The sequence below is a fragment of the Colletotrichum karsti genome (genome assembly GCF_011947395.1).
Source record: "Colletotrichum karsti strain CkLH20 chromosome Unknown Scaffold14, whole genome shotgun sequence".
In the NCBI taxonomy this organism is placed as follows: domain Eukaryota; kingdom Fungi; phylum Ascomycota; class Sordariomycetes; order Glomerellales; family Glomerellaceae; genus Colletotrichum; species Colletotrichum karsti.
The window spans coordinates 428,523-455,472 of NW_024065914.1; the positions used below are offsets into that span (position 1 = coordinate 428,523).

Genomic DNA, 26,950 nt, shown 5'->3' on the forward strand with positions numbered 1-26,950 from the left:
GCAAGCCTCACTCAGAGCATTTCACACACCATACAAATGATCTTGCAGCAATTGACACATGAAAACTTTTGATTATGATCCCAAATCCTTGGAAAACTGTAGGTTACTCCAATTGTTTCATTCGACCCAAGCAGCCTACAATTTTCTCGCTCTGACAATGCCGGTGGTAATACCCGACAATTCTCCCCCGTATCCGCCCTTGGGCTCTCCTCCCTTCCATACGGGCTTCATACTCCTCAACTTCTTCTGCTTCGCCTCGTACATCATCCTCTTCTTCACACGCGGGTTGCGGTTCTCCTTCTTGCGCTTCGGCGTAAGACCCTTGTTCTTCTCGATGGCGTACGTAATCTTGCGCTTGCCGTCCTCTCCGATAACCTCTTGGGGCACCACGCGGTCTGACTTGGTGGCCGCCGCGAGGGCGTCGTGGTACGCCTTCTTCTCGTCCTTCTTCTTCTGAGACTTGGCCGCGACCATGTCGTAGTACTCGTCGTCTCCGTCGTCGCGCAATGCGGCCGCCGTCCTGGAGTCCTCCTCGTCGCTGCCGTCGTCGCCGAGGTCCGCGCCGTACTTGGAACCCTTCTGACCGCGACGCTCGGCCTCGGCGTTGAGACGGGCCTGGCGGTCCCTGAGACGCTCGCGGTAGGGGATGTCGTGGTCTCCACCGGCGTCGCGACCTGCGTCTGCGCGCTTGTTGGCCTTCTGCACGATCTGGGAAGTGTAGAAGCGCAAGGACTTCTTGCGGGCGGCCTTGTCGGCGGCGGTACGGGCGTCGAGGACCTCCTCCTCGCCAAAGTCCGAGTTGTCGTCTCCGTCGGCAGCCTTGGTGGCCTTCTTCGCCTTCTTGCTCTTCTTGGACTGCTTGATGAGGTCGTCGAGGTCGGCAAGGGAGTCCTCCACGGCCTGGGCTTCCTTCTTCTTGGCCTTGTCGGCCTTTGCGAGCTTCTTGAGTCTGCGGGCTTCTTCCCTTGCGGCAGCGAAGGCGGCCTCGTCTTCGGCGTCTTCGGCGACGGATTCCTCTTCAGAGATATCCATTGAGTCCACTTGTTGAACCGGGGTCACGGTCTTGACTTGCTGCCATGCTTCACGGCACTCAAGAAGAGTCTCCATGACCTCATGGTCGCGAAGTTCCGCGGGGTCGAGGGTCTTTTGTGTTGCTGAATCGTCGCGCGATGGCGATGTGAGAATGGCAAAATAACTGGCGAGAGCGGCGACGTAGCATCCGAGGATCCAGTACTTGACCGCCTCCAGCGATTGACTGGACTTCCCATCGGCTTCCTTCTGAAGAATGTCAAGCTGCGGTTGCAGCTCTTGGAACTCATTGACCAGGTGCTCGAATTCCGGGTATCTGCTCTGCAGCATTTTCCTGCGCTCCTCGGGGCCCATATCATCTGTGATCTCGATGTCCTTGAGCACCTCGGTGACAACCTCCTGGTCCTCCGCCTCGTCGGGTTTGGAGTCCAACCATTCTTCCTCGTCGAACAAGAAGTCCTCCTCGGACATCTTGGCCAGCTTCTTCTGCTGCAGGCGCTTGGCCTCGGCCTCCTCCTCGAGGGCATCGGCTTCGGTCTCGATCTGGTCCGCACTGTAGTACTCCTTCTTTGAAGCTCCCCACCAGCTCGGGTCGTTCTCGTCACCTTCCTCCTCTGCCTCCTCGTCGGATTCGGGCGCCGCCTTGCCCTTCTTGGACTTGCGGCTGGCCTTCCTCGTGTCCTCCTCCTCGGAGTCGCCATCGTCGAGGTCTAGGACTTCCTCGTCCGAGTGCTCCAAGAACTTGTCCTCCTCTTCAGCCCTCTTCCTCCGTTTGGATTGCGGGCCCTCGTCGAACATGATCTTGTCGCGGTTGAGGAAGTACTCGTCCTCGGAATCGGCGACATCTTCGTAGCTGTTGATGGGACCTAGGCGGGCGTCGGCGGGGTCGACCTCCTTGGGGCCGCTGCGCGCGGGCGCGGGCGCCTTTCTCTTCTTCGCCATGTTTGTCGCCGGAAGTGTTGTGTTGCTGTCGCACCGGGCTGGGTCGAGGGAGGCGGTGGACGTTGTCGCTAGCAAGAGATATGCTGGGACGGGCGGCGATGGGGCGGATTTGAGATGCCGCTGCTGCGAAAAAAGTTCTTGGGTTCAGAGCAGAACTTTTTAGTGGACCTGGCTAATCGCCCATTGGCTGAGGTAATGCTCGTCGATAGTGGGGCCAATCTGTCAGCGCTCATCTCAGTGTCATGTTCCTTCCTTCAACCAACACAATCTCTAGTTTCTCTTATCCAACTCCCAGTTGGTTTTAGATGCATTTCATAAGCTGATACGCTGTATGGGCCTACCTGAATATTTGGGAGGACCAGGAAAATGTTTCGAAAGCTGATATAGAGGCTTCCTCTCTGCTTTTCCTAGCCGTGTTCTTCATGCTCGCTTTCAGGGACCATTAATTGAAAGCACAACTAAATGAGCATCTTAAAGCACTCATTACCTGGAGGTTATTGACAGCAGCTGTTAATACCCAAATGCTGAGGCTTGGACGCCGACTATTGTTGGCTGACCACCCTATCAAAACGGCCTCGAAGGGTCCGGCCCCATCCCGGCCGTGCGGTCCGGTGACGTGCGCCCCAAAATGAAGCTTCCAGGGGGCATGAGGGCCCCACTAACACGCGGGAAGCCGATTTCGCGAAGCATTCGGGGACCTGACCCCAACCGGAACTTTGCAGCTTGAACAATCGTAGCCAGTACGTCCTCAAGACAGCTCACCGACCAAGCCGAGGGCGCTCAGTCAGGTCATTCGAGCACCCCCTTTTCGTCCGCCCTTCCAATTCTCCCTCTTCTCTTCACACGAGCATGGAATTCGCATCACAAGCTTTGTGGATAGCCGTACCAGGCCTTGCTGCTCTTCTCCTTGCATCCGCCATGGGGCTATTCAACTGGAAGAATCATATGCCCGTCGAGGGCAAGGTAAGCTCTCACTCTACCTTCCTCTTGCGAACCACATGTCTCTTGTCCATATCTAACAATCAATTCACAGACCATCCTTCTGACCGGCGCGTCCGAGGGAATGGGTCGCAGTGTCGCCCTTCGACTCGCCGCCAAGGGCGCGAACCTCGTCCTCGTTGCCCGCAACGCCGTCCGCCTCGAGGAGCTGATCACCGAGTGCAAGTCAGCCGCCAAGAACCCCTCGACCCAGCGCTTCAAGTACATCACCGCCGACATCACCCTCGAGAACTACGCCGCACCCCTCCTCGAGGAGGTCAAGGCCTGGAACGGCGGCCGCAGCCCGGACATTGTATGGTGTATCGCCGGCATGGCCAGCACCGGGTTCTGGATCGACACGCCGTTCTCACAGACACGCCGCAACATGGATGTCAACTTCTACGGCACGGCGGAGATGGCGCACGCCATTCTGAGGGAATGGCTTGCGGTGGACGCCCCCGTCGAGGACGAGCCGAAGCACCTGATCATGACTACTAGTGTCGTTGCCTTCTTTACTGTGGCTGGATACGGGCCGTACGCTTCGTCCAAGTGGGCTATTCGTGGCCTTGCGGATACCCTGTCGCAAGAGTTGCTGCTGTACCCGCAGAACGTCAAGATTCACGTTGTGTTCCCCGGAACTATCACCAGCCCTGGTTTGGAGAACGAGAACTTGACCAAGCCCCAGATCACGCACCAGCTGGAGGAGCTTGACCCCGTTCAGACTCCTGATGAGGTTGCCAGATTGGCTATCAAGGGTCTGGAGAAGGGCGAATACTTCGTCACTGTCGCGTTCCTGGGAAGCTTGATGAAGTGGAGTGGTCTTGGAGGATCACTCAGGAACAATTGGGTCCTTGACACCGTCATGATTTGGGTTACCTCTTGGGTCTGGGTGTTCATGCTGCCTGACCTGCTCAGACAATGCAGGAACTATGGCAAGAAGCACGGCCACCCTGCCACGTACCCCAAGCCCAAGGCGAGCTCATAAGGAGAAAAAAGACTGCTAGTGCGGCGACTGATACCCCTAATCATTAATTGAAAACCAAATTGTGAGTGTTTCAACGGAAATCTCTTCAAAATGGTACGTCAAGCCAATGTGTTATGCCAAGTGTGCTGCATGGCATACTGCCCTCCTCACCAGTCCCAATGATGATTCCGAGGGTCAGCCGCTACATGGGTCCGTTGTTTCCGTTTTATGGTGATGAACTTGCAGCTCTAATACTTCTACCCGTTTACATCAATTCGCGATTCATGTAGTATCTGTCCTCGTATCTCACAGGGACAAAAACTCTCTCATCACGGCCCATTCAAATTATTCTGTGATGACAATACAAATTGCTGTAGTGGAAAACTGCCATGATATGAAGATGAACGCATGCTTGCATAGGCACATGTAATCGATCGTTCACTCTTCCTTTACCACCATTATCTATACCAACGGCCTTCAGTTGGCGGCTTGGGGTCGTCCATCACGGTCCCGAAACTGAGGTGACCCTGTTGTACAGGATCCTGTCCGTTCTCTTCACCCTGAAGATACCAGTCCTCTGGCATTTTGACTTCTCCCCATTTAAGAAGACAGAAGACCATATCTTTCACACACCCCTGGCTATCGTCAATAGCCACGCTTCGCTGGGCAGACTGTTCAAGCTCTTCGATCTCCATTCCCTGGTTGTCTGCTCGGTCGCTGTTGAAGACCACCGGGACTTTCGCCAGTGGAGAGACCTGGCAAGCAGCCATTATGGCTAAAGAGTTAGACCCAGCTGTTGGCATATAACCGGTGAGTTCTCTCTTCGAAAGTATGACTAGAAAAACAACCATGGCGAACCAAATAATTCCCTGATATGCAATAGGAGAAGATGAGCTTCCACTGAGAATAGTAATGCCCTCCGGCGGGGCTTTTTCATCATGGTGAAAGCTCTGATGAACAAGCTCATAGTAAGCTTCGATTCATACAAATGTCAGCTGAACTGCCAATTTGTCCAACATTATGAAGGCAGGTTTACTCACTGCCTTTAGAAAAAACGACGAAAAGAGCGTTCGAAAGTAGCCAGTGTGATAGTGCACTGATAATAATCAACGGAATGCTGTATTTGTACGCCAGTTGGAGCCGGTAGGTCGATACTTGCTGGGCCCTTTACACCGGGTTAGTCTTATGTCCAGGAACACTGGAATTCAGTGAGAGAGCTTACTTCGGCCGAGTAACCCGCAAGGGACAATATGTGATCGAAAATAAATCCCACTCCCGAGCCATCTCCATTCGGGTCACCAACGCGTTGAATGTTAGATACCAAAGAGAGAAATATAACTGCGGGATATTGGCAATGAGAATTGATGAGATGAATCCTTGACCTGCTAAGAAATTGCTCGTCTTTGATGCGATTTCCCAACTTCTGAGAACAGTCAGCACAATTTCGTCTCACTCTGAGATCTCCATGTCATTGAGATCCGGTATTCTTTCTGGCGCTCTTACAGCGGTGAACCCCCAGCAGCTGAGTAACTGAGAGCAATGACGATTGCGGCAATATTGACGAGCCAAAAAGCAGAGTTCAAGATCCAAGTGCCTGTGGAAATGGCGTGAGCTCTTCGGTGTCGTTTCCGTTTCCATTGTTGGGTACCACATGGTTGCCCATGGCTTTCGCCAATCTTTTGTGCCCTTTCCCCAGTATCACTATGACAGATGGAACCAAACGCGGGTACTGGTCTATTCTGGACGGAAATAAACGAGGCCATAGCATCTCCCAGGGTGACAAGCGGTTCCTCGGGCCCGATGTATCGCACCGTAGAGATGCAAATGACCACCTTTAGCAACACCGACAAGACGATAGCGAGAAGCAGAGGCTCCGAAAGGGCAACGGTGCAAGTGGTGTCTTTTGGCTCCACGAGACAAGAGGTGATTTCGAGATCAGTCAGCCTGAATTGTGACCCATATTTCGGAGGACTCCCGGAATCTGTGTACAGCGAACTGATGTTTTCGTACCGGTACCGTTTGGACAAATCGTTGTTTTCAGATTCTGTTGACTTGTTCCATGATTCGAAGACTCTTGGATATAACTCGTCGAAAAACGAGTCACAAGTCGCTTCGCAAGACAGAGCACCTGACCTCATAGTACCCTGCATGCTGCACTGTGTGCTGAACCAAAGCGTATTCAACTCTTCCCGTGGAACATACGGTTCCCAGATTTCGTCACCAGCAGGAGACAAATTCCAAGTATCCGACCTCTTCCACCCAGTTGAATTTACTGTCAACACGAGATTTCCATGTTTTGTCAGCCCGGTACATCTTTTGCTCTGATAGATATTTGCGCAATCGCTTTTTTCAAGCGCTTCCCAACCTGAAGCATTGGCCGCCGCGTTCGCGGTCTCAGTCGATTGTGCCGAGAAGTAATTGGCCATGACGTCAAATGGCGGATGAAGAGTGCCATTTTTGAGAACATCGTGGGTAATCGTGAGCAGGCTGGCGCCTGGTAGAAAGTATGGTCCGCCGCCAATGAAGGATTCGGTTGCCATGCTGACGTGGAAGTCCCCCATTCGATTATCTGTGAGGAAGATAGTACTATTGAAAAGCATATGAATTGGTACTGATGTCAATAGTAGACTTAGCCAAGCCAGGCATTTAAACCAAGAAAGATTGAAAGCGTTTCGTGCAGATGGAACCCCAATATCGAGCCAACTTCCCTTGGTGTGGGCCTTATCAACCTCCCGTCTTGAGGGGGCGTTCAAGACTTGCATAAAGAAGTTCGAAGATGCAAGTATACCAGCCGAAAGTGCGTTGATAAGCAGATGCAGTAAGGTATTAATAGTAGCTGCGCTCTTGCAATCAGTTGTATGTAGCTCTGAAGACTGTCCAACTCCTCCGGTGACTGATGCAGCATATGCTAGAACACTGACTAGAAGCAGAAGTGATACTGAAACTAGTACGATGTTCATGAGTGCTAGCCTCCGCCACCCGGTTGGCAGCCATCGGCGGCTTTTCTTTAGATCTGGGTCTTCGATTGGAGCAGACGGAAGAGGAGCGAAGGCTGGAGGGCTTCTTGACAGCGAGTCTAGTAAGGCGTTGAAACCGTAGTTGAGAGTAGATACGACGGTGGGAAGTTTGTTGGGGTTATACGGAACGTTTCTGTTCATGTTCGAATCGAGAATGCTTTGTTGATGACGAAGAATTCTTTGCGGCAGCAAAAGCCTGATCTAAGAGTCCGCAGGGAGTCAGCCAGGTGCCGGAGCAACATAATTATAAGAAATCCACGGGGTCAATTTTGAGACATATGAGTCCCTTGCAGACGCACTGCAGCTAGTCCACGTCAGCTTCGATCAGTATCGATTCCTTCGAGGCGTACGGCATCTTGGCGATCCCCTGTCTGTCCAGAATGTAGTGACTAGGGCACCTGAGGACGAATACGAATTTTTCGTGCTTGGTTGGCAGTGTTACCATCATCCAGTCTTGCTACCACTCCAGTGTCACCTTCTTCGTAACATTACAGGCGTTAATCAGTAGACGCTGAAGATAAAATGAGTCTGCACAGCTAGCCTTTTATTCCGTTTCAAACCCCACCCAGCCGTCAGCATGGTGGTGACACAAGGGACCTGACACAACAGATACGCGAGTATCACTGCCTCCGTCTGGGTGTGTGACAACATAACTGATCAGGATCACAGTGGCAATGTGCCTTCGTTTGTTGTTGTATGTCCATGGGGGCAAGCAGAACCAAGGGCAAAGCCGCCCTTGCGGCAGACCTCCCGAGGGGTACGCGGCGTGGAGAGTCGCTGGCTCAGGCTATTCACCCTACACTGCGTGCACAGTCTTTATAAAACTTCTCCGAATCTTGCCCTGCCTAACTGCATTCATTTGAGTTTCGCGTAGGTGCCGCTGGCCTACCCGAGACAGTGCCTTAGTCGTCCTTCGACCGCGATTCCGTCAGAATGACTCTTCCACCATAACTCGCAGGTTATTGGATTAAACGCCGTTCAAGTACCATTTTGCTTCTGGATCCTTGTCAGAAGCGATGGAATAGGTCACGTCTCTGATGCCCATCACAAATGGCAACACATCGTGCAAGAAACATGCTCTGAGGCTCTCATCCTCTCATCCTCATCATCGCCAAGGCTTTTCCATTGGAGCTCCTTTGTCTAGAATGATATAAATCTGCCGGGGCTGTGAGAAAAGCAACATTACGAACTCAACTTGAGAGCCCGACAAGATCTTTCATGCGACGTGAGTTTAGTTCGGTGGTAGTGTTTCGCGCCGTCACAATCAACCCGAAGGGATTTCTCTCTTTAGAGATAGCTCTAGACTTTTTCAGACGGAAAATAACGCTTATCATTTTCTGACTTCAACTATAAGACTCAATTCTGTAAGTTCATGCATCAATCTGGGGTGCGGCCACACATGTTGCATGATATACCTTACCTCGCTACCCTCAAACCGCTTCCAAAGACTAGGACTTAACCGCTTCTCGCGAATTGAACCGTTACATGCGACCACACCCACTGGAGAACTCGGGATCCCGTCCGCTCTCCCATCGATAAACCAGTGAGGGCCAGAGTAGTAGTCGGGTCGGTGACGACCGGCGAATGCCTGGTGTTGCATGTATTTTTGGATCTTTTTGGGATAGGCTGATAATTGTAATACTCAAGTAAGTCGCTATGAAAGTGAGGTTCGTCGTTAATAGAAAGATATAAAGCCCACATCGAATTAAAAACAGCGGAAAAGAGATTTAACGACTGATGCTCGACCTGATCTGATGTTCGCAGTCTCTCCGTTCCACCTATCTACCTAGGTAGGTAGTTAACGGGGTGATAACATCGCAAGCATACGAAGCAGGCGCGGACTTACACATCAGCTCCTTCTCTTCAGATGCCCATCGGCCGATGTTTGCCTTGCATGACGACCTCCTGCCGGAACTGCATCGAGCAGGTGCCATGAGAAAGTTCAAAGGATGGAAGAACCTTAAATACCCGTTGGTCTTCAGCCTCAGCTCCCTTCCAACCAACATCCGCCACCCTAGAATAATCCCACATCACCACCTAGGCAATCATTCATCATAGCATCATTAGCCCTATTATACAATGTCGAACATCACACTCAAACTAAACCTCTCCGATCGTTTCCAACCCACAATCCACCGAGGAGTCAGACCACACCTCGGCCATGCTGGCCTTCGACTTCCTGGGCCTAGCAATGCAGACTTTACGGACTTCATCAGGCTCGCCAGAGACATCGTGGCCGACGAAATCCACGAAGAAGCGAAGATTCATAACAAAGTGCGCCATTCCACTTCGCCAGCTTTGGGGATCGCCATTATGATCGTGGTCCTTCTGATATTGCTCATCGTCATTGGCGCATTGCTCTTGATCTTCCTCAGATCTAGGCAGTGCAGAATGCGGGAGCGGTATTCAAGCTCTACCGATGCCGCTGTCATCAAAGGACAGGCCAAGAGGGACATTGCGGGGATCCATTGAAAACGTTGTAAATGGCGGTCAGTCATCAGCCAGCGACACATGGTCAAACTCCAGCTCGGGAAGCTAGGCGTAGCTCCTACAACAGCCAGAAAGACGATCTTCACAAGAGCCTGAGGCAAAAGCTACCGTGAAGGATGACGGAAGAATGGGGCCGAGGGCGGGAAACGCATCAGTACGTCGGTCATGGCTGTCGGTGGCAACCGCAAGGTCTGGTGGAGGAAGACAACCAGTGACTTCAAGGTTGCAGAAGCCCATCCTAAATCGTCGTTTCACATCTTCGATAGCTCTTCGGCATAACACACTCACAACGCCTTCGAGACCTCGAGTTCCTGTAGTACGCACGAAATGGGCACAAGTAGGTTAGACAAACAAAGAAGAATGACTCTATTCCCATCGCTCTCGCCCATCCTAATCTAGCAATGCCGACTCCAAAAAGGGTGATCGCAAGGGGGGCACGCGCCGGCTTCTGGCTCCCCGGCGAGTTTCACGTGCTCGTGTGACGTAGTTGGTTTTGTACAGCGTTATATCTTCCGGTCGTTCGAGATTCGTATCCGTTCTGCCGGATCATGTTTCGACGGTCAAGGAACTTATGCTTGCTTCCTGATCTCCCTGGCGGCCTGCTTCAGACTGGAGTTGCACTCCTCGTATGCCCTTCCGGCTCCGAAACCGACACCGATGACTGCGGGCCACGCTCTGCGCTTGAACAGGAGGACTGAGAAGACAACGCCGAAGCCGAGGCCGAGGGTAGACTTGACGAGGAGGTTGGACAGACAGTGGTCCCACTAGATAGTCATCCGTTAGAATCAACTCGGAAGCTCGTGTCGGTCGAGGATTTGGGGTGGTAGCTACCTTCTCGTTGAGAAGTGCCTCACTGACGGGTCGCGCAACAGCGCTCGGAGGAGGGGAAACGGATTTCTCAGCCATGGTCGTCGTCGGTAGCCCTGGAACCTCGTTGTTCAGTATCTGTGGGGTGGGGTGCAGCTCTGCCAGGGAATACTCACGCAATTGACTCGATACGCAATGGTGTTGATCCGGGTCGGAAGCTCCAGCTGTGGAATTGATTTGGGTGATGTTTTCGGAGAGTCCCGGCAAATTGATGTTGAACACCCGAGGGCGGTGAGACTCGGTGAAGAGTTCGGTGACCGCATCGAATTGGGTGGGGCGGCAGAATCCCGAAATTTTGGGAAAGCTCCAGCCAGGAATCGCGGGGAGTTACTTCAGACTTACACCTTCGCCAATCCAGAGGAATCCCCGTTTTCTGAAGCCAAATTCGGCCGGTCACCCGCGATGGATGTGGAAATGAAGGATGCGAGTCCCAGCCGGTCGTCTGAGACTGTTGTAAGTTCAATTTTCCGAATGCGCCTCAACTATCGTGCTGATAATTGCCCAAGACGGCAGACAGGGACTTGGTGAAGACAGTGCGATCCCTCGACCAGACCGGCCCCGGAGCCAACGGCGAAAACCTCGATCGAGTATGGAAACAACTCACGTCTACCGGCCAGAGCCAGTTCTCTGCTGCTGAGGAGAGTGTTTTGCGATGGCTCCTCAAGACAATGAAGGCGACCAATGACGAAGCCGAAACCGTTCGACGATTCCCCTTGACATGGCGACTTCTGGGTTGCTCGTTTCAAAGAGTACCGCTTTTCTCTCTCGCCAAATCTCTCGCCGATCGAAAGTTTATGGCTGTTCTTCAGCAAACCTTAAAGGGCGTCGCGAAGCCCGACACCGAGACCGAAAAATCAGACTCTTCCAAGTCGAAGAAAAGGAAGAGAACGAGCGTCGCCAATTTCAAACTGCAGAGCCTTAGATCCGCTGAAGGCTGCCTGTCGACTGGTGAAGCCATCTTTGGGGCGTTAAAGGTTTTGCTTGCACGATTGGATCCGGCAGCGCAGTGGTCCGCGCACGACAGGATGGGAGCGGAACACATCAAGGCTTTGTTCGCACAGCCTGCTGCCGAAGCCGTCGAGTACCTCGCACCTCTGCTGTCTCTTTGCGACTCGGCTCTGGCGACCTCTGAAACGGAGACATTCGAAGCTCAGGAGTCTTGGGCCAGAATCTTCTCCGCTACATGGGATCTCCATCTTCAGGGTAGTGCCGACGCTCTCGAAGTAGCCACGCACTTCTCGCGGACTTCCTGTTCGATTCTAGGAAAACTTAAAGACGCGACCGCTGTCAACGACCAGGTCGCGAAATTATGGAAGCGCGACCTCGAGAAGTTCCTGCAGCGCAATCTCGTCCTCCCTGCTAGATCGGCATACTTTAATAAGAGTGACCTTGAGACCATCACTCGATCATTCAGCATGGTGCAGAGTATTGCCTCTGTTTCAGTGCCAATTCTTTACGGCTTGGTTTCGTCTGCCCCACAGGTTGTGGGAGGACTTACAACTACAAAGGCCAACGAGGCATGGTTGCAAGAAGCGTTTAAGCTCTCCGAACGCGCAAACAGACAACTGTCTAGTACCGAAAAGTCGCGTGTCATGTGTGCCATACTTGAGGAGGCCATCGCCAACAAGAGTCCCATTTCTCTCGAAGATTTGCGCCTGGTGTGCAGTAACTATGCTCTCGTTGGCAGCGCTAGCGAAACCGATTGGCGCCTACTTTCGCTCGTCGCCAAATGCGATGCAGATGTTTTCCAGCAAGCCGAGGAGGGCCAGGAACTGTTCGACCAAGTTTGCGACAGAATCACTGCAGCTGGCGGCGATGCCAACGAGGAGACTATGAGCGAGCTGATTGCATCGTTAATAACCGGGTTTGAGAATGTTCGCGATCTGTCGACTTTCCTGAAGAAGTGGTTTGGCCAGCTGTCAAAGTTTGAAGATAAGGCCTTGCGTTCCGGCGATCGGCCAGTATGGTTCACCAGGGTACACCGCAACGCGACACTCATCGGTGGCATCGAGAAGTCGTTGACCTCCAAGCAACTGGTCAACCTGCTGGAATGGATCGAAAGTGAGGAAACGCTGCGCCCGGCTGCGATGTTCATCTTCCTCAACACCATCGCCACTGCAGTTACCAAGGATGAATACGCTGATGCGGTCGGCACCCGCTTGTCCGACCTAACTCTGAAAGCGTGGTCCTCTGGCAAAATCCCTGCTGACATTCGCTCTCTACGATGGAGGATTATCTCGAAGACTGTCTCGTGGTTGGATTATGAGGGATCTATCAAGCTTTGGGAAAGCGTACGTTCCGATCTCACGAAGGCACTGCAGAAAGCCAAGTTCGACGACGAGGACACCAGTGAGGCGCTGGAGTGCGCTTACCAATTCTGGCTGTCCATGCATCCAGATGGCCGTGACCAGGCCGATCTTGTTTCTCTGCTTACGACTTTTGTGGAGAGGTTGCTGAAGAAGGTGAAGTTGGACGATGTGAAGAGTCTGCTAGAGTCATCGACCTCTTCAGAGACTGCAGACGTGCCTAAGTTCTGCGCAGAGTACCCGTTGACTGCCTCGAGGCTCGTCTCTCTTCTGTCGAAATCGGCTACCTCTTTACCAGACTACCTGCAACAAGTGCTCGGTGGCAAAAGCGATAGCGAGATGCGTATGGCAAGCGCTCTTCACGCCATCTTCTCTAACGAGAACAACCTTCGGGACCGAAAGCTGACAGCTGGCGTCGTTGACTACACTATTGAAACGATCGTCCAGTCCTGCAAAAAGTCCAATCCTTGGACTGACAAGCGAAGCAGGACTGCTTTGGTTGAGCTTTCAAGAGTGCCCGATGAAGCCTTTACAAGACAGCAAAGGGAGCGCATCATGGAAACTCTGATACCAAAGATCGAAGCCGCGAAGTCTATCAGCCCGTCGGATTGGAACTTGGTTCTAGGCCTCCTCGGCAAGATCATGAAAAAGCCGACATTTTACCAGAACATGGCACTGTCCGACCTCCATAAGATCGCGGCGCTCTTGACAACAGCCTGCAGCAACAGCGATTCGAGAGCCGCCCTAGGGCTGTCGCAGCTTCTTGAGTACGTGTCGACGGCCACTGTTCGACAAATCAACGACCACCAGGAGTACCGTACGCAGTACTTTGACAAGGTCTCTAGTCTTCTGGAAGAGGTCACCAACGATGGATCCTTCGTGCACATGACTTTAGTCAATGCACTTCTCTCTGTCGCAACACCTGATACAAGCGCGAAGGAAAAGTCTGCTGTCTTTGACGTAAATGGGACTGCCTCTACACTGGGACATATGGTTCAAGAAGCCCTGAGTGACTTTGCGAAGGCATGGCGAAAGCAGAAGTTCGATAGGGCTTCGGTCAATCGAGTTCTGATTGCGCTCAACGCGGCTGAAGCCCTGCCAGACTCTGTTGTCGGAGAGATGAAGGTCAAAGTGTCCCAGTTGGAAGAAGCAAGCCAGCAGGCCATCACTAATGGTTATTTGAGCGGTTGGAAGCTGCGGTCATTCCTGATCAAGCGTTTCCCGTCACAGCTCGCGGACTCTCGGCCCAAATCATTCAACCAGCTCTTCACAAGCGCCGTGGCTGTCCCTCTCCCCAGTGGGCCTGCACCGGATCCCCTGGCCGACTTCAACCGTCAATCTGTTCTAGAAGACTGCGTTGACGCTGTGATTGCTGGTATGGATCACGACAGCAAGGTTGCGTACGTCCAAAGCCTTCTCGAGGGCGTTCAAGAGGACTCCGCTGCTGAGACTGGTGTCTCTACTGAGGGACAACTGCTGGCGATCCGCCGCGTCATCGCCCAAATGACGGGTAAGTTTGGATCCGACGTTGAAGATGTTGATGAAGGGAAGCCGCTGACGCAAAGAACAGAAGCACCGACAGGCTTGGAGAAGTCCAAAACTTTCGACCTTGCAACAGCACACGGCACACTGATCAGATACCTCACCAAAACAAAATCTGTTCGGGAATTCGTCAGAACTGCCGAAGTCCTCCAACAACTCCTGGACGTTAAGTCCAATTCCATGACTCAGTGGAACATCGAGACCACCCTTAGCACAGCTGCCGTCATCGTGGCAACCGACCCCGCCAACCTCCTCGACGCTTCCTCAAGCATTTACCAGTGGCTCTGCAAACTGATCGAGGTCATCATCAAGAAACATCGCCTTCGCCTCGAGGGCCACTACCACATCCTCGTGGCAACCCTCGAGGCCCTCCTCGGTGCACTGGCACGGCAGCAATTGTCAACATCGACACGGGCTAAGCACGCCGCGCACTTCACCCGACTTGTGACCCTCGTCTGCGAGCCCGCTGCCGCGGCCGTCTCGCGCGTTCAGCACCTCAGCGCCCTTGACTCTGCCACCGACGCGGCCAAGAGGTCTGCCGGCAGGCACATGTATCTGGTTCTTATGGCGTATGTCAAGATGCAGCTCGATGTCGATGTGCCGCGTGACGTGCGCGAGGCACTGGAGCCGGGTATGAACTCCGTGTTTGATATCACGCCGCCTGAGGTGAGGAAGATTCTGAACGATAGCATGGATGCTAGTGGGAGGGCTATTTTGAGGGAGATGTACAGGAGATACACCAAGTTTGGAAAGTGGACCGGTGTGTAAGAGGGGGACAAGTCACGGTTTACGTTGGCCGTCTGCAAGATACCCTGGAAATAATAAGCATTCTGCCACCCAAACTTTGCATTATATGATAATGGTGTCAGCCTCGTTAAGAAGCATCCTTCTATCAAATCCAAAGCATATGACGGCATGGGATAGACTAGCCATAATTAGTTATGTTGACTCCTCCACGACAATGCTCGGTGATTGTAGTCGGAGCGTCCGATGTACTCCACAAATCCGAAGAGCCGGCTCCGACGCCGTTCAAGACCGAGACATCGGCTTTCTTCGTCCAACGAACACGGAGTCAACTGACATCAGGCAGAAAATACTCCAGTGCTGCGCCCAGATGTGTCGAAACATCCTGTGCGACCATAGCGGTTGATCCCTCAACCAACCAAGTGGCAAACCAAGTCGTCAAGCCCAACTCGAAGATGAGTTGAAATCCGTAAACAACCATTGGACGAGACGACCAGAAGCTCCCCGGGCTGACTAATGTTTCCCCCCCAAAATTAACCAACTGCCGCCACCTACCGCCCACCACCTTTTACATCATAAGCTGCTACCCCTACCTTTACCCGGGAAGACCTCAAATTTCTCACCGAGTTACCGGTTATACATCCGCCACACGTCCGTCCGTCCCGCGCCAGCAACAACCCCCGAAACCCACAATGGCAACACCGCTCCGATGCATACACGCGCCCTCGAGCGCGAACATCTTTGTCCAGCTCGCGCGCCGCACCACACCGACGGCGCTCTCGGCTCCGGCACCGATACTTTCGGTTCTGATCCCGAGGTGGAATGCCGCCGCCACGCCCGCGAACAACAGCGGCGCAAGCCGAAGATGCAGCACTGAGGTCCCATCGCGGAGGATAACGGCCACGCAGAAGGTCGCTCGGAGGAGCGCGGTGCAACAGCAAGTTCGAAAGTTCACGGCTTCGGCGACGAGGAGGCAGACCAGATGCGTATACAACCCGCAGAAGGACGAGGACGGAAAGGAGATGATACTTGAGATCACGGATAGGGCAGGCAAGGTACGCTGCGATGCGATCCGTACTCCATAAGGATTCGTCTGGGGTGGATATAGCTAACACGGCCGGGGGAAAACAGCGCCTCGCCGACATCATGAAGAAGGACAATAACCCGAACCTGGCGCTGAGGATACAAGTCGAGAGCGGCGGCTGTCACGGCTTCCAGTACCTCATGAGCCTCATCACGCTACCCGGGACCGAGAACGTCGAGGACTGGTCCCAGGTCGTGGGCGAGGAAGACACGGTGTTCCAGTACCTGCCGGACGGCGCGGACGCCTCGAGCGCGGCGTTCGGGGGCCCGAAGGTGGTGATTGACGAGCCGTCGCTGGACCTGCTCAAGGGCAGCAAGGTGGACTTCACGATGGAGCTCATCGGGTCCCAGTTCAAGATCACGGATAACCCGTATGCTACGAGCAGCTGCGGATGCGGGACCAGCTTTGACATCAAGATCTGAGGGCGTGAGTCAGCATAGTTATGTATTACTTTTCTTGTATAATATCACATGAAGGACGTGTTTCAAAGAGTAGGGCGTCAGAGGCGCAATGCTGTTTGGGGAACTGGGCACTAGGGCCTTACTTGAGCGGACGAGACACATGGTACACAAATCACACATCACGGACATACACGTCTCTCGTAAAGAGGTTTGCATTGCTACTCATAGAACATGGAGGGATGAAGAACCCGGGTGTCGTCAAATGATCAATTCACAAATTTCCCTTTTGTGGTTATCAACGCCGTGCAACCATGCCAATCATAAAGTAACCCTTGGTATTCTCAAAACCTGCCGAAGCCCGAGTAACTAGACAAACCCAGCCAAACCCCATTTTTTCTGATTCAATAACCCACAGCCGCTACGACTGAACTTAGTTCATCTGGCGGATGAGAGCGTTGATCTTGTCCTCGCGGTTGCCAAGGTCACCACCCTCGATGAAGTGCTTGAACTTGCGGGGGCGGAAGCCACCGGTGGGGTTGGAGAGCTTGAAGGGCCACAGGAAGTTGGAGGCCTGCTTGAAGTTGGGGCCGACGGAGTAGATCTCGTGGATCAGGTCCTCCATGCAGACAATGCCGTACTTGCCGAGGTTCTCCTCGATGATGGCGTTGTCGGTAAGGGCGATGCGCTGCTTGTTGATCTTTCCGTAACCGCGCTTGTAGACGAGCTCCTTGACGGACTTGAGGTTGGGGTAACCGTAGGCAACCCAGGGCTCGATGACCTTGATCATCTCGGTGGTAGCCTTGGTGACCTTGATGAAGACACCGTTGTTGATCTGGAGGAGACGGAGGAGCTGGAGGATCTTGCGGGGCTTGGGGGCGATCTTGTTGATACCCTTGATGCGGATGAGGAAGATCAACTTGGGCTCGGCGGCAACGTAGGCGGAGTCGTTCTCGCGGGCCACGCGGGAGAGGCGGACCTTCTCGCGCTCGGCATCACGGTACTCGGTGATGTACTTCTCGGCGCGCTTGAAGATGACGCCACGCTTCTCCTTGTTGGCCTTGAGTGAACATGTTAGCAGACGATTCTGGACAGTATGTTCTTGAAATCAATGGTTGAATCCGGTAAGTGTCAGACCCGAAAGAAGGTTAATTTCCAACAGCATCGACCGTAGTCTAGTCGTGAAGGTATGTTATGCATCATGAAGGAGGGGGAAGCGAGTGACAAGGTGGAGAATCAACTTACAGCCTTCTTCTTCTCGGTAGCGGCGTTGCGCTCAGCGCGAGCCTTCTCCTGGGACTTGCGCTTCTTGAGAAGGGTCTCCGGAACCAGAATCTGGTTGGAGGTGGGGACGGAACTATAGATGCATAGATTAGTACGCAGTCCGACATACTGCAAGCAGCATGGAAGAGAGCGCCGGTGCGAGAATTGTAGCTGAAGCGCGACATTCTCGCTATGGCTAACTCGAAGACATGACTTTGATCGGTGGGCTGGCGACGCAATGAGCCATCCCTCTCTTCCGAGATAGAAACAGGCTTGCTTGTCTTTCGCTCATCCGACAACGCCTCGAACACATCCATGTTCGAGAAAAGATGCACACAGATGCTTATGGCTCCATGACAGACTTTTCAGTACCGCCAACGGCCCATCATGCGGCAATGATTTTGAGGGAGAACGAGTGACCGTTCATCCCCAACACCCCAGGCAACATCTCTCAATCCGCAAGCCATGTTCCAGATCATGCTAAGAAGGAGGGAGAGGCCCGGGAGGGTTCGAGCTGAGAGCCAGAGCATTCCCGACGAGGTGAAGCTCGGTCTCCAGCGAGAGGACCACGACAATCTGCAAAACATCGAAACCGACGAGGAGGGAAGGGTATGCTGCTGCTTCAGGAGCATTGGTGGACATACGTAGCGGCGGCCATTGTGAGGGCTGGGTTAGTGGTAGTCGGCGGTCGTTGTCGTCGAAAACTGGTCGCTGAACGAGAGGAAGGGAGAACGGAGGAGAAGAGGTGGGATCACGAAGATTTTTAGCAGTTTCTCCCATTGCGCAAAAATTGGGTCGGCGCAGGGGCCACCAGCACAAATTTTCGACCTTGACCGCTCTCTCCCGCTGGAAAAAAAGCTCGCTTAGGTAGGGTTTCGCACCGCGCTAAGCCTGTCCCGTCGTTCTGCCGAGCTTCGCCGCCCGACCCCCGTCAGGGCACTCCGTCCACTTTTCAATGCGCTTGTGAAATTTCCCTTGGAGCGCGCAGAGTGAGAGAAGAGCTTCCTGCACCATCCGACTAACCACCACCGAAGTTATTCGCCAAACACAGCAGTCACGATGCCTCCCAAGAAGACCACCCGTCCCGCCCAGGAGAACATCTCCTTGGGCCCCCAGGTCCGTGAGGGTGAGTTTTGACGATTCCCCGCGTTGGCGATGTTCGTAGTGTGCTGCGGACATCGCGGCGTCATAATTTGTGCAAGATGCAGTTTTCGCTGACTACCCCGCGATTGCAGGCGAGCTCGTCTTCGGCGTTGCCCGTATCTTCGCCTCCTTCAACGACACCTTCGTCCACGTCACCGATCTCTCGTAGGTCTCTCCCGCATCGCTGTGTTTTCTGCTGCAGTTCGGAAGCGCCTCCGAATGCAGCGAGCGCACATGTTATAAATCAATCGCAATTGTTGGGGGTTCAAGATGGCTAACGATCTGGGTGATTCCAGTGGCCGTGAGACCATCTGCCGTGTCACTGGTGGTATGAAGGTCAAGGCCGACCGTGACGAGTCCTCCCCCTACGCCGCCATGTTGGCTGCCCAGGACGTCGCTACCCGCTGCAAGGAGCTCGGCATCACTGCCCTCCACATCAAGATCCGTGCCACTGGTGGTAAGTTCTGACTCCGCTGTTCCGTCCGGCGAACAAACCCGTTCTGATTTCTCCTTTCCAGGTAACGGCACCAAGACCCCCGGCCCCGGTGCCCAGTCCGCTCTCCGCGCCCTGGCCCGTTCCGGCATGAAGATCGGCCGCATTGAGGACGTTACCCCCACGCCCTCCGACTCTACCCGCAGAAAGGGTGGTCGCCGTGGTCGCCGTCTCTGAGCGCCCGGTTGCCGTACATCATGGCCTGGGTGGTTCTGGGACAGGAGTGCTCGTTGTTTGGTTTCTGGGTGGCATCGCGAAAAACGCGGGGAACGGCTGCTTAGCCTGGTCCCCATTCTACGCACTGTGACATGCCTTCTGCTGCGGGCGACAGTATCTATCGTAGATAGAATAGAAACTCGCCATATATGGCCTGAACTGAAGAGTAGCTCCTGAACCACATGAACTTGTGCATCCTCCTGATCCAACTACGTGATGTGAAAGCAGACAGGCCAATTACAGCTCATAGCCCATTTACAACTCGTTAACTGTTAATCTCATGATGGTTATCTAGGCTACCTTATTCTATGCCCATTTGTTCTGAAGCCAATGCCCAGCCCTGTAATCCGAGACGCCGGCTCATAATAGCAAATCTTCCTTCCCTGGTTTCCACTCGTCCTCCACGCTCCATCTGTCTCTATTTGAAGCCAGGCTTCAGCGACCAAATGCCCCTACCAGTGCTACCCGTGCTGGCCTTGCTCAGGTTAGCCACCTTGTCCAACGCAGACTTGAACTCCTGACTCTGTCGTGGCGTTTGACAGTAGGGGTTGAAGTGGTCCACCAGCATCTTGCTGGGCACCTTTCCTCCCTGGCGCTTAATGAACGTCTGGATGAGGAGCATGAAGTCCTTCTCTCGTAAATTCTTGTCTGAACCAGGGGTCGCTGATCGTGAGCTGGCTCCGCTGGTGGGCTGGCTCAGCCCTTGTCGATGAGCCAGACCTGACAACACTCCTGATGAACTCGGTCCACCACGACGTCTATTGGCACCAGGGCGACCTCCATCACCAACCTCGCCAGTCCAAGTAACAGTACCAATTGGCACATTGCGAGCTTCCTCACCAGCTCGACGAAGGTGGGCTGCTGCTTGGGCGGCAACTCTGTTGGCCTCATACTGATTCATGGCTTTGTCTGCCTGTGGTTTCTTGCCGTTCATGATTTGATCATGCTCATAGGCGCTATCAACCGACCGAGCAAAGAGGTTCTCTGTCATGCGCTTTTCGTCGTGAACTCCTTTGTCTTCCTGGAACTCCTCCACAGCAACAACGCCAGACAGCTTTCTCACGCTGTTGACTTCATCATCAGCCTTCGCTCCAAGGGATGAGATAGGCACAGCATCCTTGGAGGGCTTATCATGCTTATCATGCTGAGCTTCCTGTTTGTTGAACTTGACTTCAGCTCCCTCAAAAAGCTTGCTTCTATCAGCGCTAGCCATGCTATGGCCAGTTTCGCCGAAACTGAAGAGATCATAGAGGTCTGATAAGTCGAAGTTGGCTCGTTGTTTGGGGTCCTTCAACACCTTATTGGTCATGAACTGCTTGAAGATCTGGCGGTGGTATATCTTCTCTTCGATGGAGCCTGAGGTCATCAACCGATAGATGGACACTGGCTTGGTCTGACCCAACCGCCAAGCCCTCTCACGGGCTTGCATATCAGTAGACGGGTTCCAGTCCGGATCGTAGATGATGATGCGAGTAGCCCCTGTCAGGTTAATGCCGAGGCCTCCAGTTCTTGTGGTCAACAAAAACACGTCAACCGATGGGTCATGGTTGAAGCGGTCGATGAGAGCCTGCCTCTGCTCAATAGGCGTATCACCGTCCATACGGAGGTAGCTGACACCATCCATCTTGCCGATAAACTTCTCGAGAATGTTGAGCATGAGCTTGGTTTGAGAGAACAGCAACGTCTTGTGACCGAAGCTCTTCCACATCGGCAAAAGCTCGTTGACCATCTGCATTTTCCCTGACTTCTGAGGATCTCCCCAGTTGTACTTTTCGTCTTTTTTCAACCGCTCGTCAAGAAGATCAGGGTGGTTACAGATCTTGCGCAAAATGTCGATTCCGTAGAGGGCCGGCCGCTTCTTCGTCACGATCTGCCCAACAGCATCAGAGCGTAGAAACCTTTCGTATGCAGTCAATTGAGTCTGTGTCAATTTGCAGAAAAGAACCTGCTCCGTCTTCTCTGGAAGATCTGATGCCACGTCAATCTTGAGTCGCTGCAGCAGATACTGGCTGATCGTGTCCTTCAGAGTCGCGGCGCATTTTTCAGCTGTCATGACCTGAAGGTTGGTCGCATTCGCGTAGCCACCCTGTTTAATGGGCAACTCGAATTGCGTCCTGAAGCTCACCAGCGTACCTAGTCGCATCGGGAAGATGAAGTCGAACAGTGACCACAGCTCGGTCAGATTGTTCTGGATCGGAGTTCCGGAGAGAATGAGCCTGTTGGCGGTGTTCAAGTGCTTGCATGCAACTGTGATATCTGCATTGGGGTTGCGGATTTTGTGACCTTCGTCGAGAATCGCATAGCCCCATGAATGGGACAGGAGCTCTTCGTTGTATGATTGCAGGCCAGCGTATGTTGTCACGAGGACATGCCCGTGCTTGACCACACGATTGACGACTCTCCGGGCAGCAGCCCGATTCTTGCTTCCGCCGACGAGATCATCATCAATGTCAGAGTCATCCTCGCGTTGATTCATCATGCCACTGCCTGACGAATGCAGAATAGATACCCTCAGTGGTGGCCACCATCGGTGAAACTCATTGACCCATTGCTTCATGACCGTCGCGGGCACAACCACAATGACGGGTTTGTCGAGCTTCTTGCTGTAATGGAGTGCTGCAACAATGGCGATGGCTTGCACTTCGGATTGTTAGCCACAAGCCATTGGCATCGCCGCAAGAGAACGCTTACCTGTCTTGCCCAGTCCCATTTCGTCTCCGATGATACCGCCGACTCCTTGTTCATATAGCTCTGCGAGCCAGTGAACGCCAGTTTTCTGGTATGCAAATAGCGACGGGTGAATATCACCTGGCAATTTGAGACCATTTCCGAAGACATGATCAGGATGATCAGGCGATGGCTTGAACCACTCCTCCTCTTCGTCTTCCGCCAGCGTCACGCCGTCAGCCTCTGCGCGTCGACGGCGAGCCCGACTGCGTCTCTTGACCCAATCTGCAAGTCGAGCCTTGTACTTGGCCTCGTTGCCGTCATCCACGCCGGTCAAGTCCACAACGTTTTCTCCCGTTGCCGGGGTTGCTTTCTTCTTCGATGCGCCTTTCTTCCTCTTCCGACCTGTTGCCTCCTCTTCACTAGTGTCCAAGGCATACTGGCTTTCTGGCGACTCTGCGACCTCCGGTTCGAAATCATCATCCGAAGCGTCCTGTTGTACCTTGCGTTTCTTTCTGGGTCGCAGAGAGAATTCGCTCTCAGCAGTGCTCGTGGCAGCTCTTGACGGTGTGGGCTTGAGTTCAGGCTCTTCAGCGAAACCAGGCATGCGTAAAACCTGGTGGGACTTTGGCTCCTCCTCATCACTCTGGAAGTTCTCCTCCGCCGCATCCTCCTCAGCTTCCACAAGAGCATCGGCTAAGTCGCCTTCGAACCCAGGAGGTCGCTCTCCGCCAATATTGGAGAATGGTGTGATCTTGCCTGTGCGAACAAGGTACTCTCGGTTGGTTTCGCCGGGCAGCCTTCTAGACTTGCTCTTAGCAGTCTCATCAACCGCGGTTGCTGCCTCCTCGCGTCTCTTCTCTATCCGGGCTTGGAAATCAGAAATGTCGTTTGTAACGCGCTCGATCTCAAGATCGAGTTTATCGATTTGCGTCTGTATTTTGCGAGACTTGTATGGATTGCGGCGCTCCTTCTCTAAATTCTGTCGCTCTTTGGTCCTCTGAGTCTCGAGATTTGCTTTGGTGGATTCCAGCTTCTCGATACGCTGCTGATCTCTCTTGTCATCGGCCTCCATTAAGGCAACATTTGCTTGTGCCGTGATATCGCGCTCCAAATCATCCTGATCTCTAATGTCCGCTGTGATATTGCGAAGAAAGCTGGCCTCATCCATTGCTCCGTTCGTATGAGATGTTACTGCGTTTTCGCCGGAGGCATCGACCTCCTCAGCTACCGCCCCATTGCTGGTGATATTCTCCTCGGATTCAGAAGCCATGTCGGATGCTGCTTTCCATCAAAGTCTGATGTAGGTACCGTGTGCAGGGTATTCTTGAATGCTCACTCTGCGGAATGAATGGGAAGTTGGCAGGCGATTTCACGGAGGTAGGTGGCAAGCGAAATAGAGACCGAGATGACTCCGGAGAAGGTGCTGTGAAATCAGGCAGCGACTCGGCGATCCGATAAGTGATGGTGAAGTTTCGGAGGGTTTGGTTGAATGCCTGCCGTAAGTGAGCAAGTGAGTCACTGCAATCTGCAAGAAGGTCCGCTGCGCACTCGCTGCGCGTCAAGCTCAGGCTCACGTCGATCGTCCTCAGAAAACGATGACGCCACGGCAAGGCAGTAGCGAACCCTTCGCGCGGTCAGGTGCGGGACAAGGATCTTAATTGACGGGAAATGCTTGTGATTGGAGGATCGGAGTTAAGTCGGGAAGCTGGCAGTACAGCCACGGCCGTGGCGCCTTCTCAATTTGAGCCACGTTTGAATATGGTGAATCCCGTCCTTAGGTAATCACGCGCTGGAAAGCACAGTAAGAATTGCCTTGCCCTTCTCTTTCTTTTACTGTACCTATATCCCCGAACATCCCCGAATCTCCTCACCAATTCGACGTCAACAACTGGCTGTTCTAAGGTACCTGAAGAGCAACACGACTACTTGTGACGAGTTTCATCATCGACACCAGCATTCTGATTCTCGGCTTCTTATCAGCCATTTTATTTCGAGAATGATACCTTGCGGTAGACCGTATACGAACCTGATTTCCACAACTCGCCAGGTAGCATTACGGTTTTCGTCCTCCACCAGAACCCTGCACAACGCTCAGAAGATGTCCCCGGAGTGGCTTCAATCCCTCCTCGAAAGAGATACGCCTGCACCAAAGCTGTACGCATGGGGACTATCCAACGTTCAGAGCCATAGTGCATCTTCAGATCGCCCCGAGCGTAGCTCTGTCGACTCTAAGCTTCTTCGCCGACAAGACGACTCTCATCGGCGAGTTTATATCCTTGGTGTAGGGAATCTCGGCGCTCTCTTTGCAAGCTCGTTGGCTTCGCTACCCAGTCCACCTCCGGTTACTCTTGTGTTTCATAGGAAGGAGCTTCTTCTTTCTTGGCAGCAAAATCCCGGCATTGAAATCATCCGAGGCGGCATCGTCCAAAAACATTCAAATTTCGACGTCGAGCTGTGGTCCGAGGAGCCACCTTCAGAGGGTCAATCTCGAGAAGTTTCTGATGGCAGGATCATCCACAACCTTCTCGTTACCACCAAAGCTTCCCAAGCTTTGCCCGAGGTAGATCGTGTGCGTCGCTATCTCAATGCGAATTCCACAGTGGCTTTTGCCCAGAACGGCATGTGCAAGATGTGGCCTCCTCATGGAACTTTATACAACTCTGCTCGCTTCTCGGAAGATCAGTCAACAACACACCCTAACTGGCTGGCTTGCGTGACGACGCACGGCGTCACTTCTTTGGGTCGTTTCAAGAGCCTTCACGCCTCAGAAGCAGATGTCAAAGTTGGCCCGGTTCTTCCGAACCCGAGAACTTCGAGCAGTGCATCTTATCTCTCTGGATTACTTGTGCAAGCTCCTCACCTCAGGGGTACTTCTGTTCCACGAGACGATCTCTGGATCTTGCAGCTCGAGAAGCTTGTGGTCAACTCCATCATCAACCCGCTGACAGCCATTCTTCGCTGCAAAAATGGCCAACTGTTCGCTGGAGAAGAAGGGGCTTTCCTCAAACGATTGATGGATCAATTACTAAACGAAGCAAGCGGTGTTCTCCGTGGTCTGGTCAACGACCCAAGTACAGACAGTATCCTTCAGGCGTCCACTGGTGACGGTATGCCAGCTGAGACAGATGAGGTACGCAACGACCTGTTGGAGCGCTTCTCTCAGCCGCGACTCAGACATATGCTTTACGATGTTGGCCACAAAGTCAGGGAGAACACCAGCTCAATGCTGCAAGATGTTCGCGCCGGTAAACCGACCGAAGTCGACGAATTCAACGGCTGGCTTGTCGAGATGGCGGCCTATCTCGGCAAGCATCTGGAAATCGCCTGTCATCAGACTCTGATCGGTCTTGTCAAAAACGGCGATGTTCTTGATACAGCGTCGCTCAGTCAAAAGTTCTCTCACTTAGTCCCTGTCGACCCCGTAAGCGCCTAAAGATTTTCACGGGTTACAGAAGCGTGCCTTCTGACCGCGACTCCGAACCACACCTAACCTTTTGCCGAAACGGGAGGCACTCCCATGTCTTATTCACAGGGTTGTGGGTGATCTTAGCACAAATCCTTTGGTGGCCATCGCGGTCTCTCGCTGATACACCCCCTCATCTAACGATGTGGTAAAGCAGACAGCGGTAGCAACGATTCAGGGGAACCCCATCAACGGTCGGTGGATGATGACCTGTCACACACCATCGGCGCGGCAAACTCGCGGGGGGTCAATGACAGGGCGTTTGCTAGATAATGCATAACTTTCGTTTGGGACAGGCTGGTTTTCCACCAGAGTCAAAATCAAGAAACCGGTTGCCGTCGGGCTTTTCGAGAAACAGAAGCTCTGCTGTTGTGCGTGGCTCTGTTGCGACCTTGCACGCCATCATCGTCATTGCTGCCCAAGTTTGCGACGGGCTGTGTAGCCTCTTCAACCTTTCAACATGGCCGCCTCTTCTCCAAAGACCCTCGAAGTGCGAGGCGCCCGGCTTTTTCGTTCGGTTGCGGACGGGCAGCTCAGGGGATGAAATTTCACTCATTTGCCACCTTCGAGTGCCTCCCGCCCCTTAATGGACCATATTATAGTCGCCCATACTGGAGTCGATATACCGGTATATCAGAGTCAAGTATAACACCAGCAAAGCAAAAGAGCTGCAGACTTCATGGAAAGACCTTGGCAGGTAACTCATGTCCAAGAAAACGCCCCTCACTCTGTCTTCTCACGGATTTTCACCTGCCGCTTACCGGATACCGATGACCACAGCGACACGAGAATTTGGGGGCGAGTCACAAGAAGTGCATGTTTGTTGTGCTTCGGCGAGGTACGGAAGTCTTCGACGTCTTTCTCTGCCATATTTTCTCCCCAATTATCAACGGTGCCTTCATCAGCCGTCTACTTACTGTGTACTGAGCCTCAGCAAGGTTTGACAGGACTCAAGACGAGGCCCTACAATAAAGTGCCAGCTTGAATCGAAACGATCGAGTCTACATCTCAAACGAACGGGTTGTGCACCAGCCGCACTGCGTTGCAATCTTGATATCCATCTGTCAGGAGGTGTGGACGTTTGTTGGCGAGCCAGCCGTTCAACAATTTCGAATAAATCGATCTGAGGACGGCATGGGTCTTCGATTCATCTTGGAGTCAGGCAGTCTGTCTTATAGCGGCGCGTCCTCGCTCCCAGCACTACCATGCTACTTGCTTCTTCCACACCATGCATGCATTTCAAGCCTCGACAGCATGGAAATACTGGATGCCAACGGTCAAACCAGAAGCGAAATCCAAGAGCTACTAGAGGATAGTATCACCAGGCCATTTGATAACAGA

The 26,950-nt window shown here is 53.2% G+C and overlaps 9 protein-coding genes across 9 annotated transcripts; 5 read left to right on the forward strand and 4 right to left on the reverse strand.

Moving 5' to 3' along the window:
- Positions 1–135: 135 nt before the first annotated feature.
- CkaCkLH20_05074 (uncharacterized protein) lies at positions 136–1,971 on the reverse strand (the record flags this gene model as incomplete). Its single annotated transcript, XM_038887793.1, has 1 exon — positions 136–1,971. The coding sequence occupies one exon, from the start codon at positions 1,969–1,971 to the stop codon at positions 136–138; it is 1,836 nt and encodes a 611-aa protein (XP_038746835.1).
- Positions 1,972–2,820: 849 nt separating this feature from the next.
- Positions 2,821–3,934, forward strand: CkaCkLH20_05075 (3-ketosphinganine reductase; the record flags this gene model as incomplete). The annotated part of the gene is made up of 2 exons (XM_038887794.1): positions 2,821–2,934; positions 3,005–3,934. 2 exons carry the CDS (start codon positions 2,821–2,823, stop codon positions 3,932–3,934), a joined length of 1,044 nt encoding a protein of 347 aa, XP_038746836.1.
- A 6,055-nt stretch (positions 3,935–9,989) lies between these two features.
- CkaCkLH20_05076 (duf543 domain protein) lies at positions 9,990–10,326 on the reverse strand (the record flags this gene model as incomplete). The annotated part of the gene is made up of 2 exons (XM_038887795.1): positions 9,990–10,184; positions 10,252–10,326. The coding sequence occupies 2 exons, from the start codon at positions 10,324–10,326 to the stop codon at positions 9,990–9,992; spliced, it is 270 nt and encodes an 89-aa protein (XP_038746837.1).
- Positions 10,327–10,689: 363 nt separating this feature from the next.
- Positions 10,690–14,903, forward strand: CkaCkLH20_05077 (Urb2/Npa2 family protein; the record flags this gene model as incomplete). Its single annotated transcript, XM_038887796.1, has 3 exons — positions 10,690–10,740; positions 10,794–14,103; positions 14,164–14,903. The coding sequence occupies 3 exons, from the start codon at positions 10,690–10,692 to the stop codon at positions 14,901–14,903; spliced, it is 4,101 nt and encodes a 1,366-aa protein (XP_038746838.1).
- Positions 14,904–15,571: 668 nt separating this feature from the next.
- Positions 15,572–16,385, forward strand: CkaCkLH20_05078 (iron-sulfur cluster assembly accessory protein; the record flags this gene model as incomplete). Its single annotated transcript, XM_038887797.1, has 2 exons — positions 15,572–15,934; positions 16,011–16,385. The coding sequence occupies 2 exons, from the start codon at positions 15,572–15,574 to the stop codon at positions 16,383–16,385; spliced, it is 738 nt and encodes a 245-aa protein (XP_038746839.1).
- Positions 16,386–16,794: 409 nt separating this feature from the next.
- Positions 16,795–17,693, reverse strand: CkaCkLH20_05079 (60S ribosomal protein L7; the record flags this gene model as incomplete). Its single annotated transcript, XM_038887798.1, has 2 exons — positions 16,795–17,421; positions 17,607–17,693. The coding sequence occupies 2 exons, from the start codon at positions 17,691–17,693 to the stop codon at positions 16,795–16,797; spliced, it is 714 nt and encodes a 237-aa protein (XP_038746840.1).
- A 990-nt stretch (positions 17,694–18,683) lies between these two features.
- CkaCkLH20_05080 (40s ribosomal protein s14) lies at positions 18,684–19,437 on the forward strand (the record flags this gene model as incomplete). The annotated part of the gene is made up of 4 exons (XM_038887799.1): positions 18,684–18,750; positions 18,860–18,932; positions 19,064–19,224; positions 19,286–19,437. The coding sequence occupies 4 exons, from the start codon at positions 18,684–18,686 to the stop codon at positions 19,435–19,437; spliced, it is 453 nt and encodes a 150-aa protein (XP_038746841.1).
- Positions 19,438–19,894: 457 nt separating this feature from the next.
- On the reverse strand, positions 19,895–23,416 carry CkaCkLH20_05081 (DNA repair protein rhp26; the record flags this gene model as incomplete). Its single annotated transcript, XM_038887800.1, has 2 exons — positions 19,895–22,116; positions 22,168–23,416. The coding sequence occupies 2 exons, from the start codon at positions 23,414–23,416 to the stop codon at positions 19,895–19,897; spliced, it is 3,471 nt and encodes a 1,156-aa protein (XP_038746842.1).
- Positions 23,417–24,226: 810 nt separating this feature from the next.
- On the forward strand, positions 24,227–25,579 carry CkaCkLH20_05082 (uncharacterized protein; the record flags this gene model as incomplete). The annotated part of the gene is made up of 1 exon (XM_038887801.1): positions 24,227–25,579. The coding sequence occupies one exon, from the start codon at positions 24,227–24,229 to the stop codon at positions 25,577–25,579; it is 1,353 nt and encodes a 450-aa protein (XP_038746843.1).
- Positions 25,580–26,950: the final 1,371 nt, after the last annotated feature.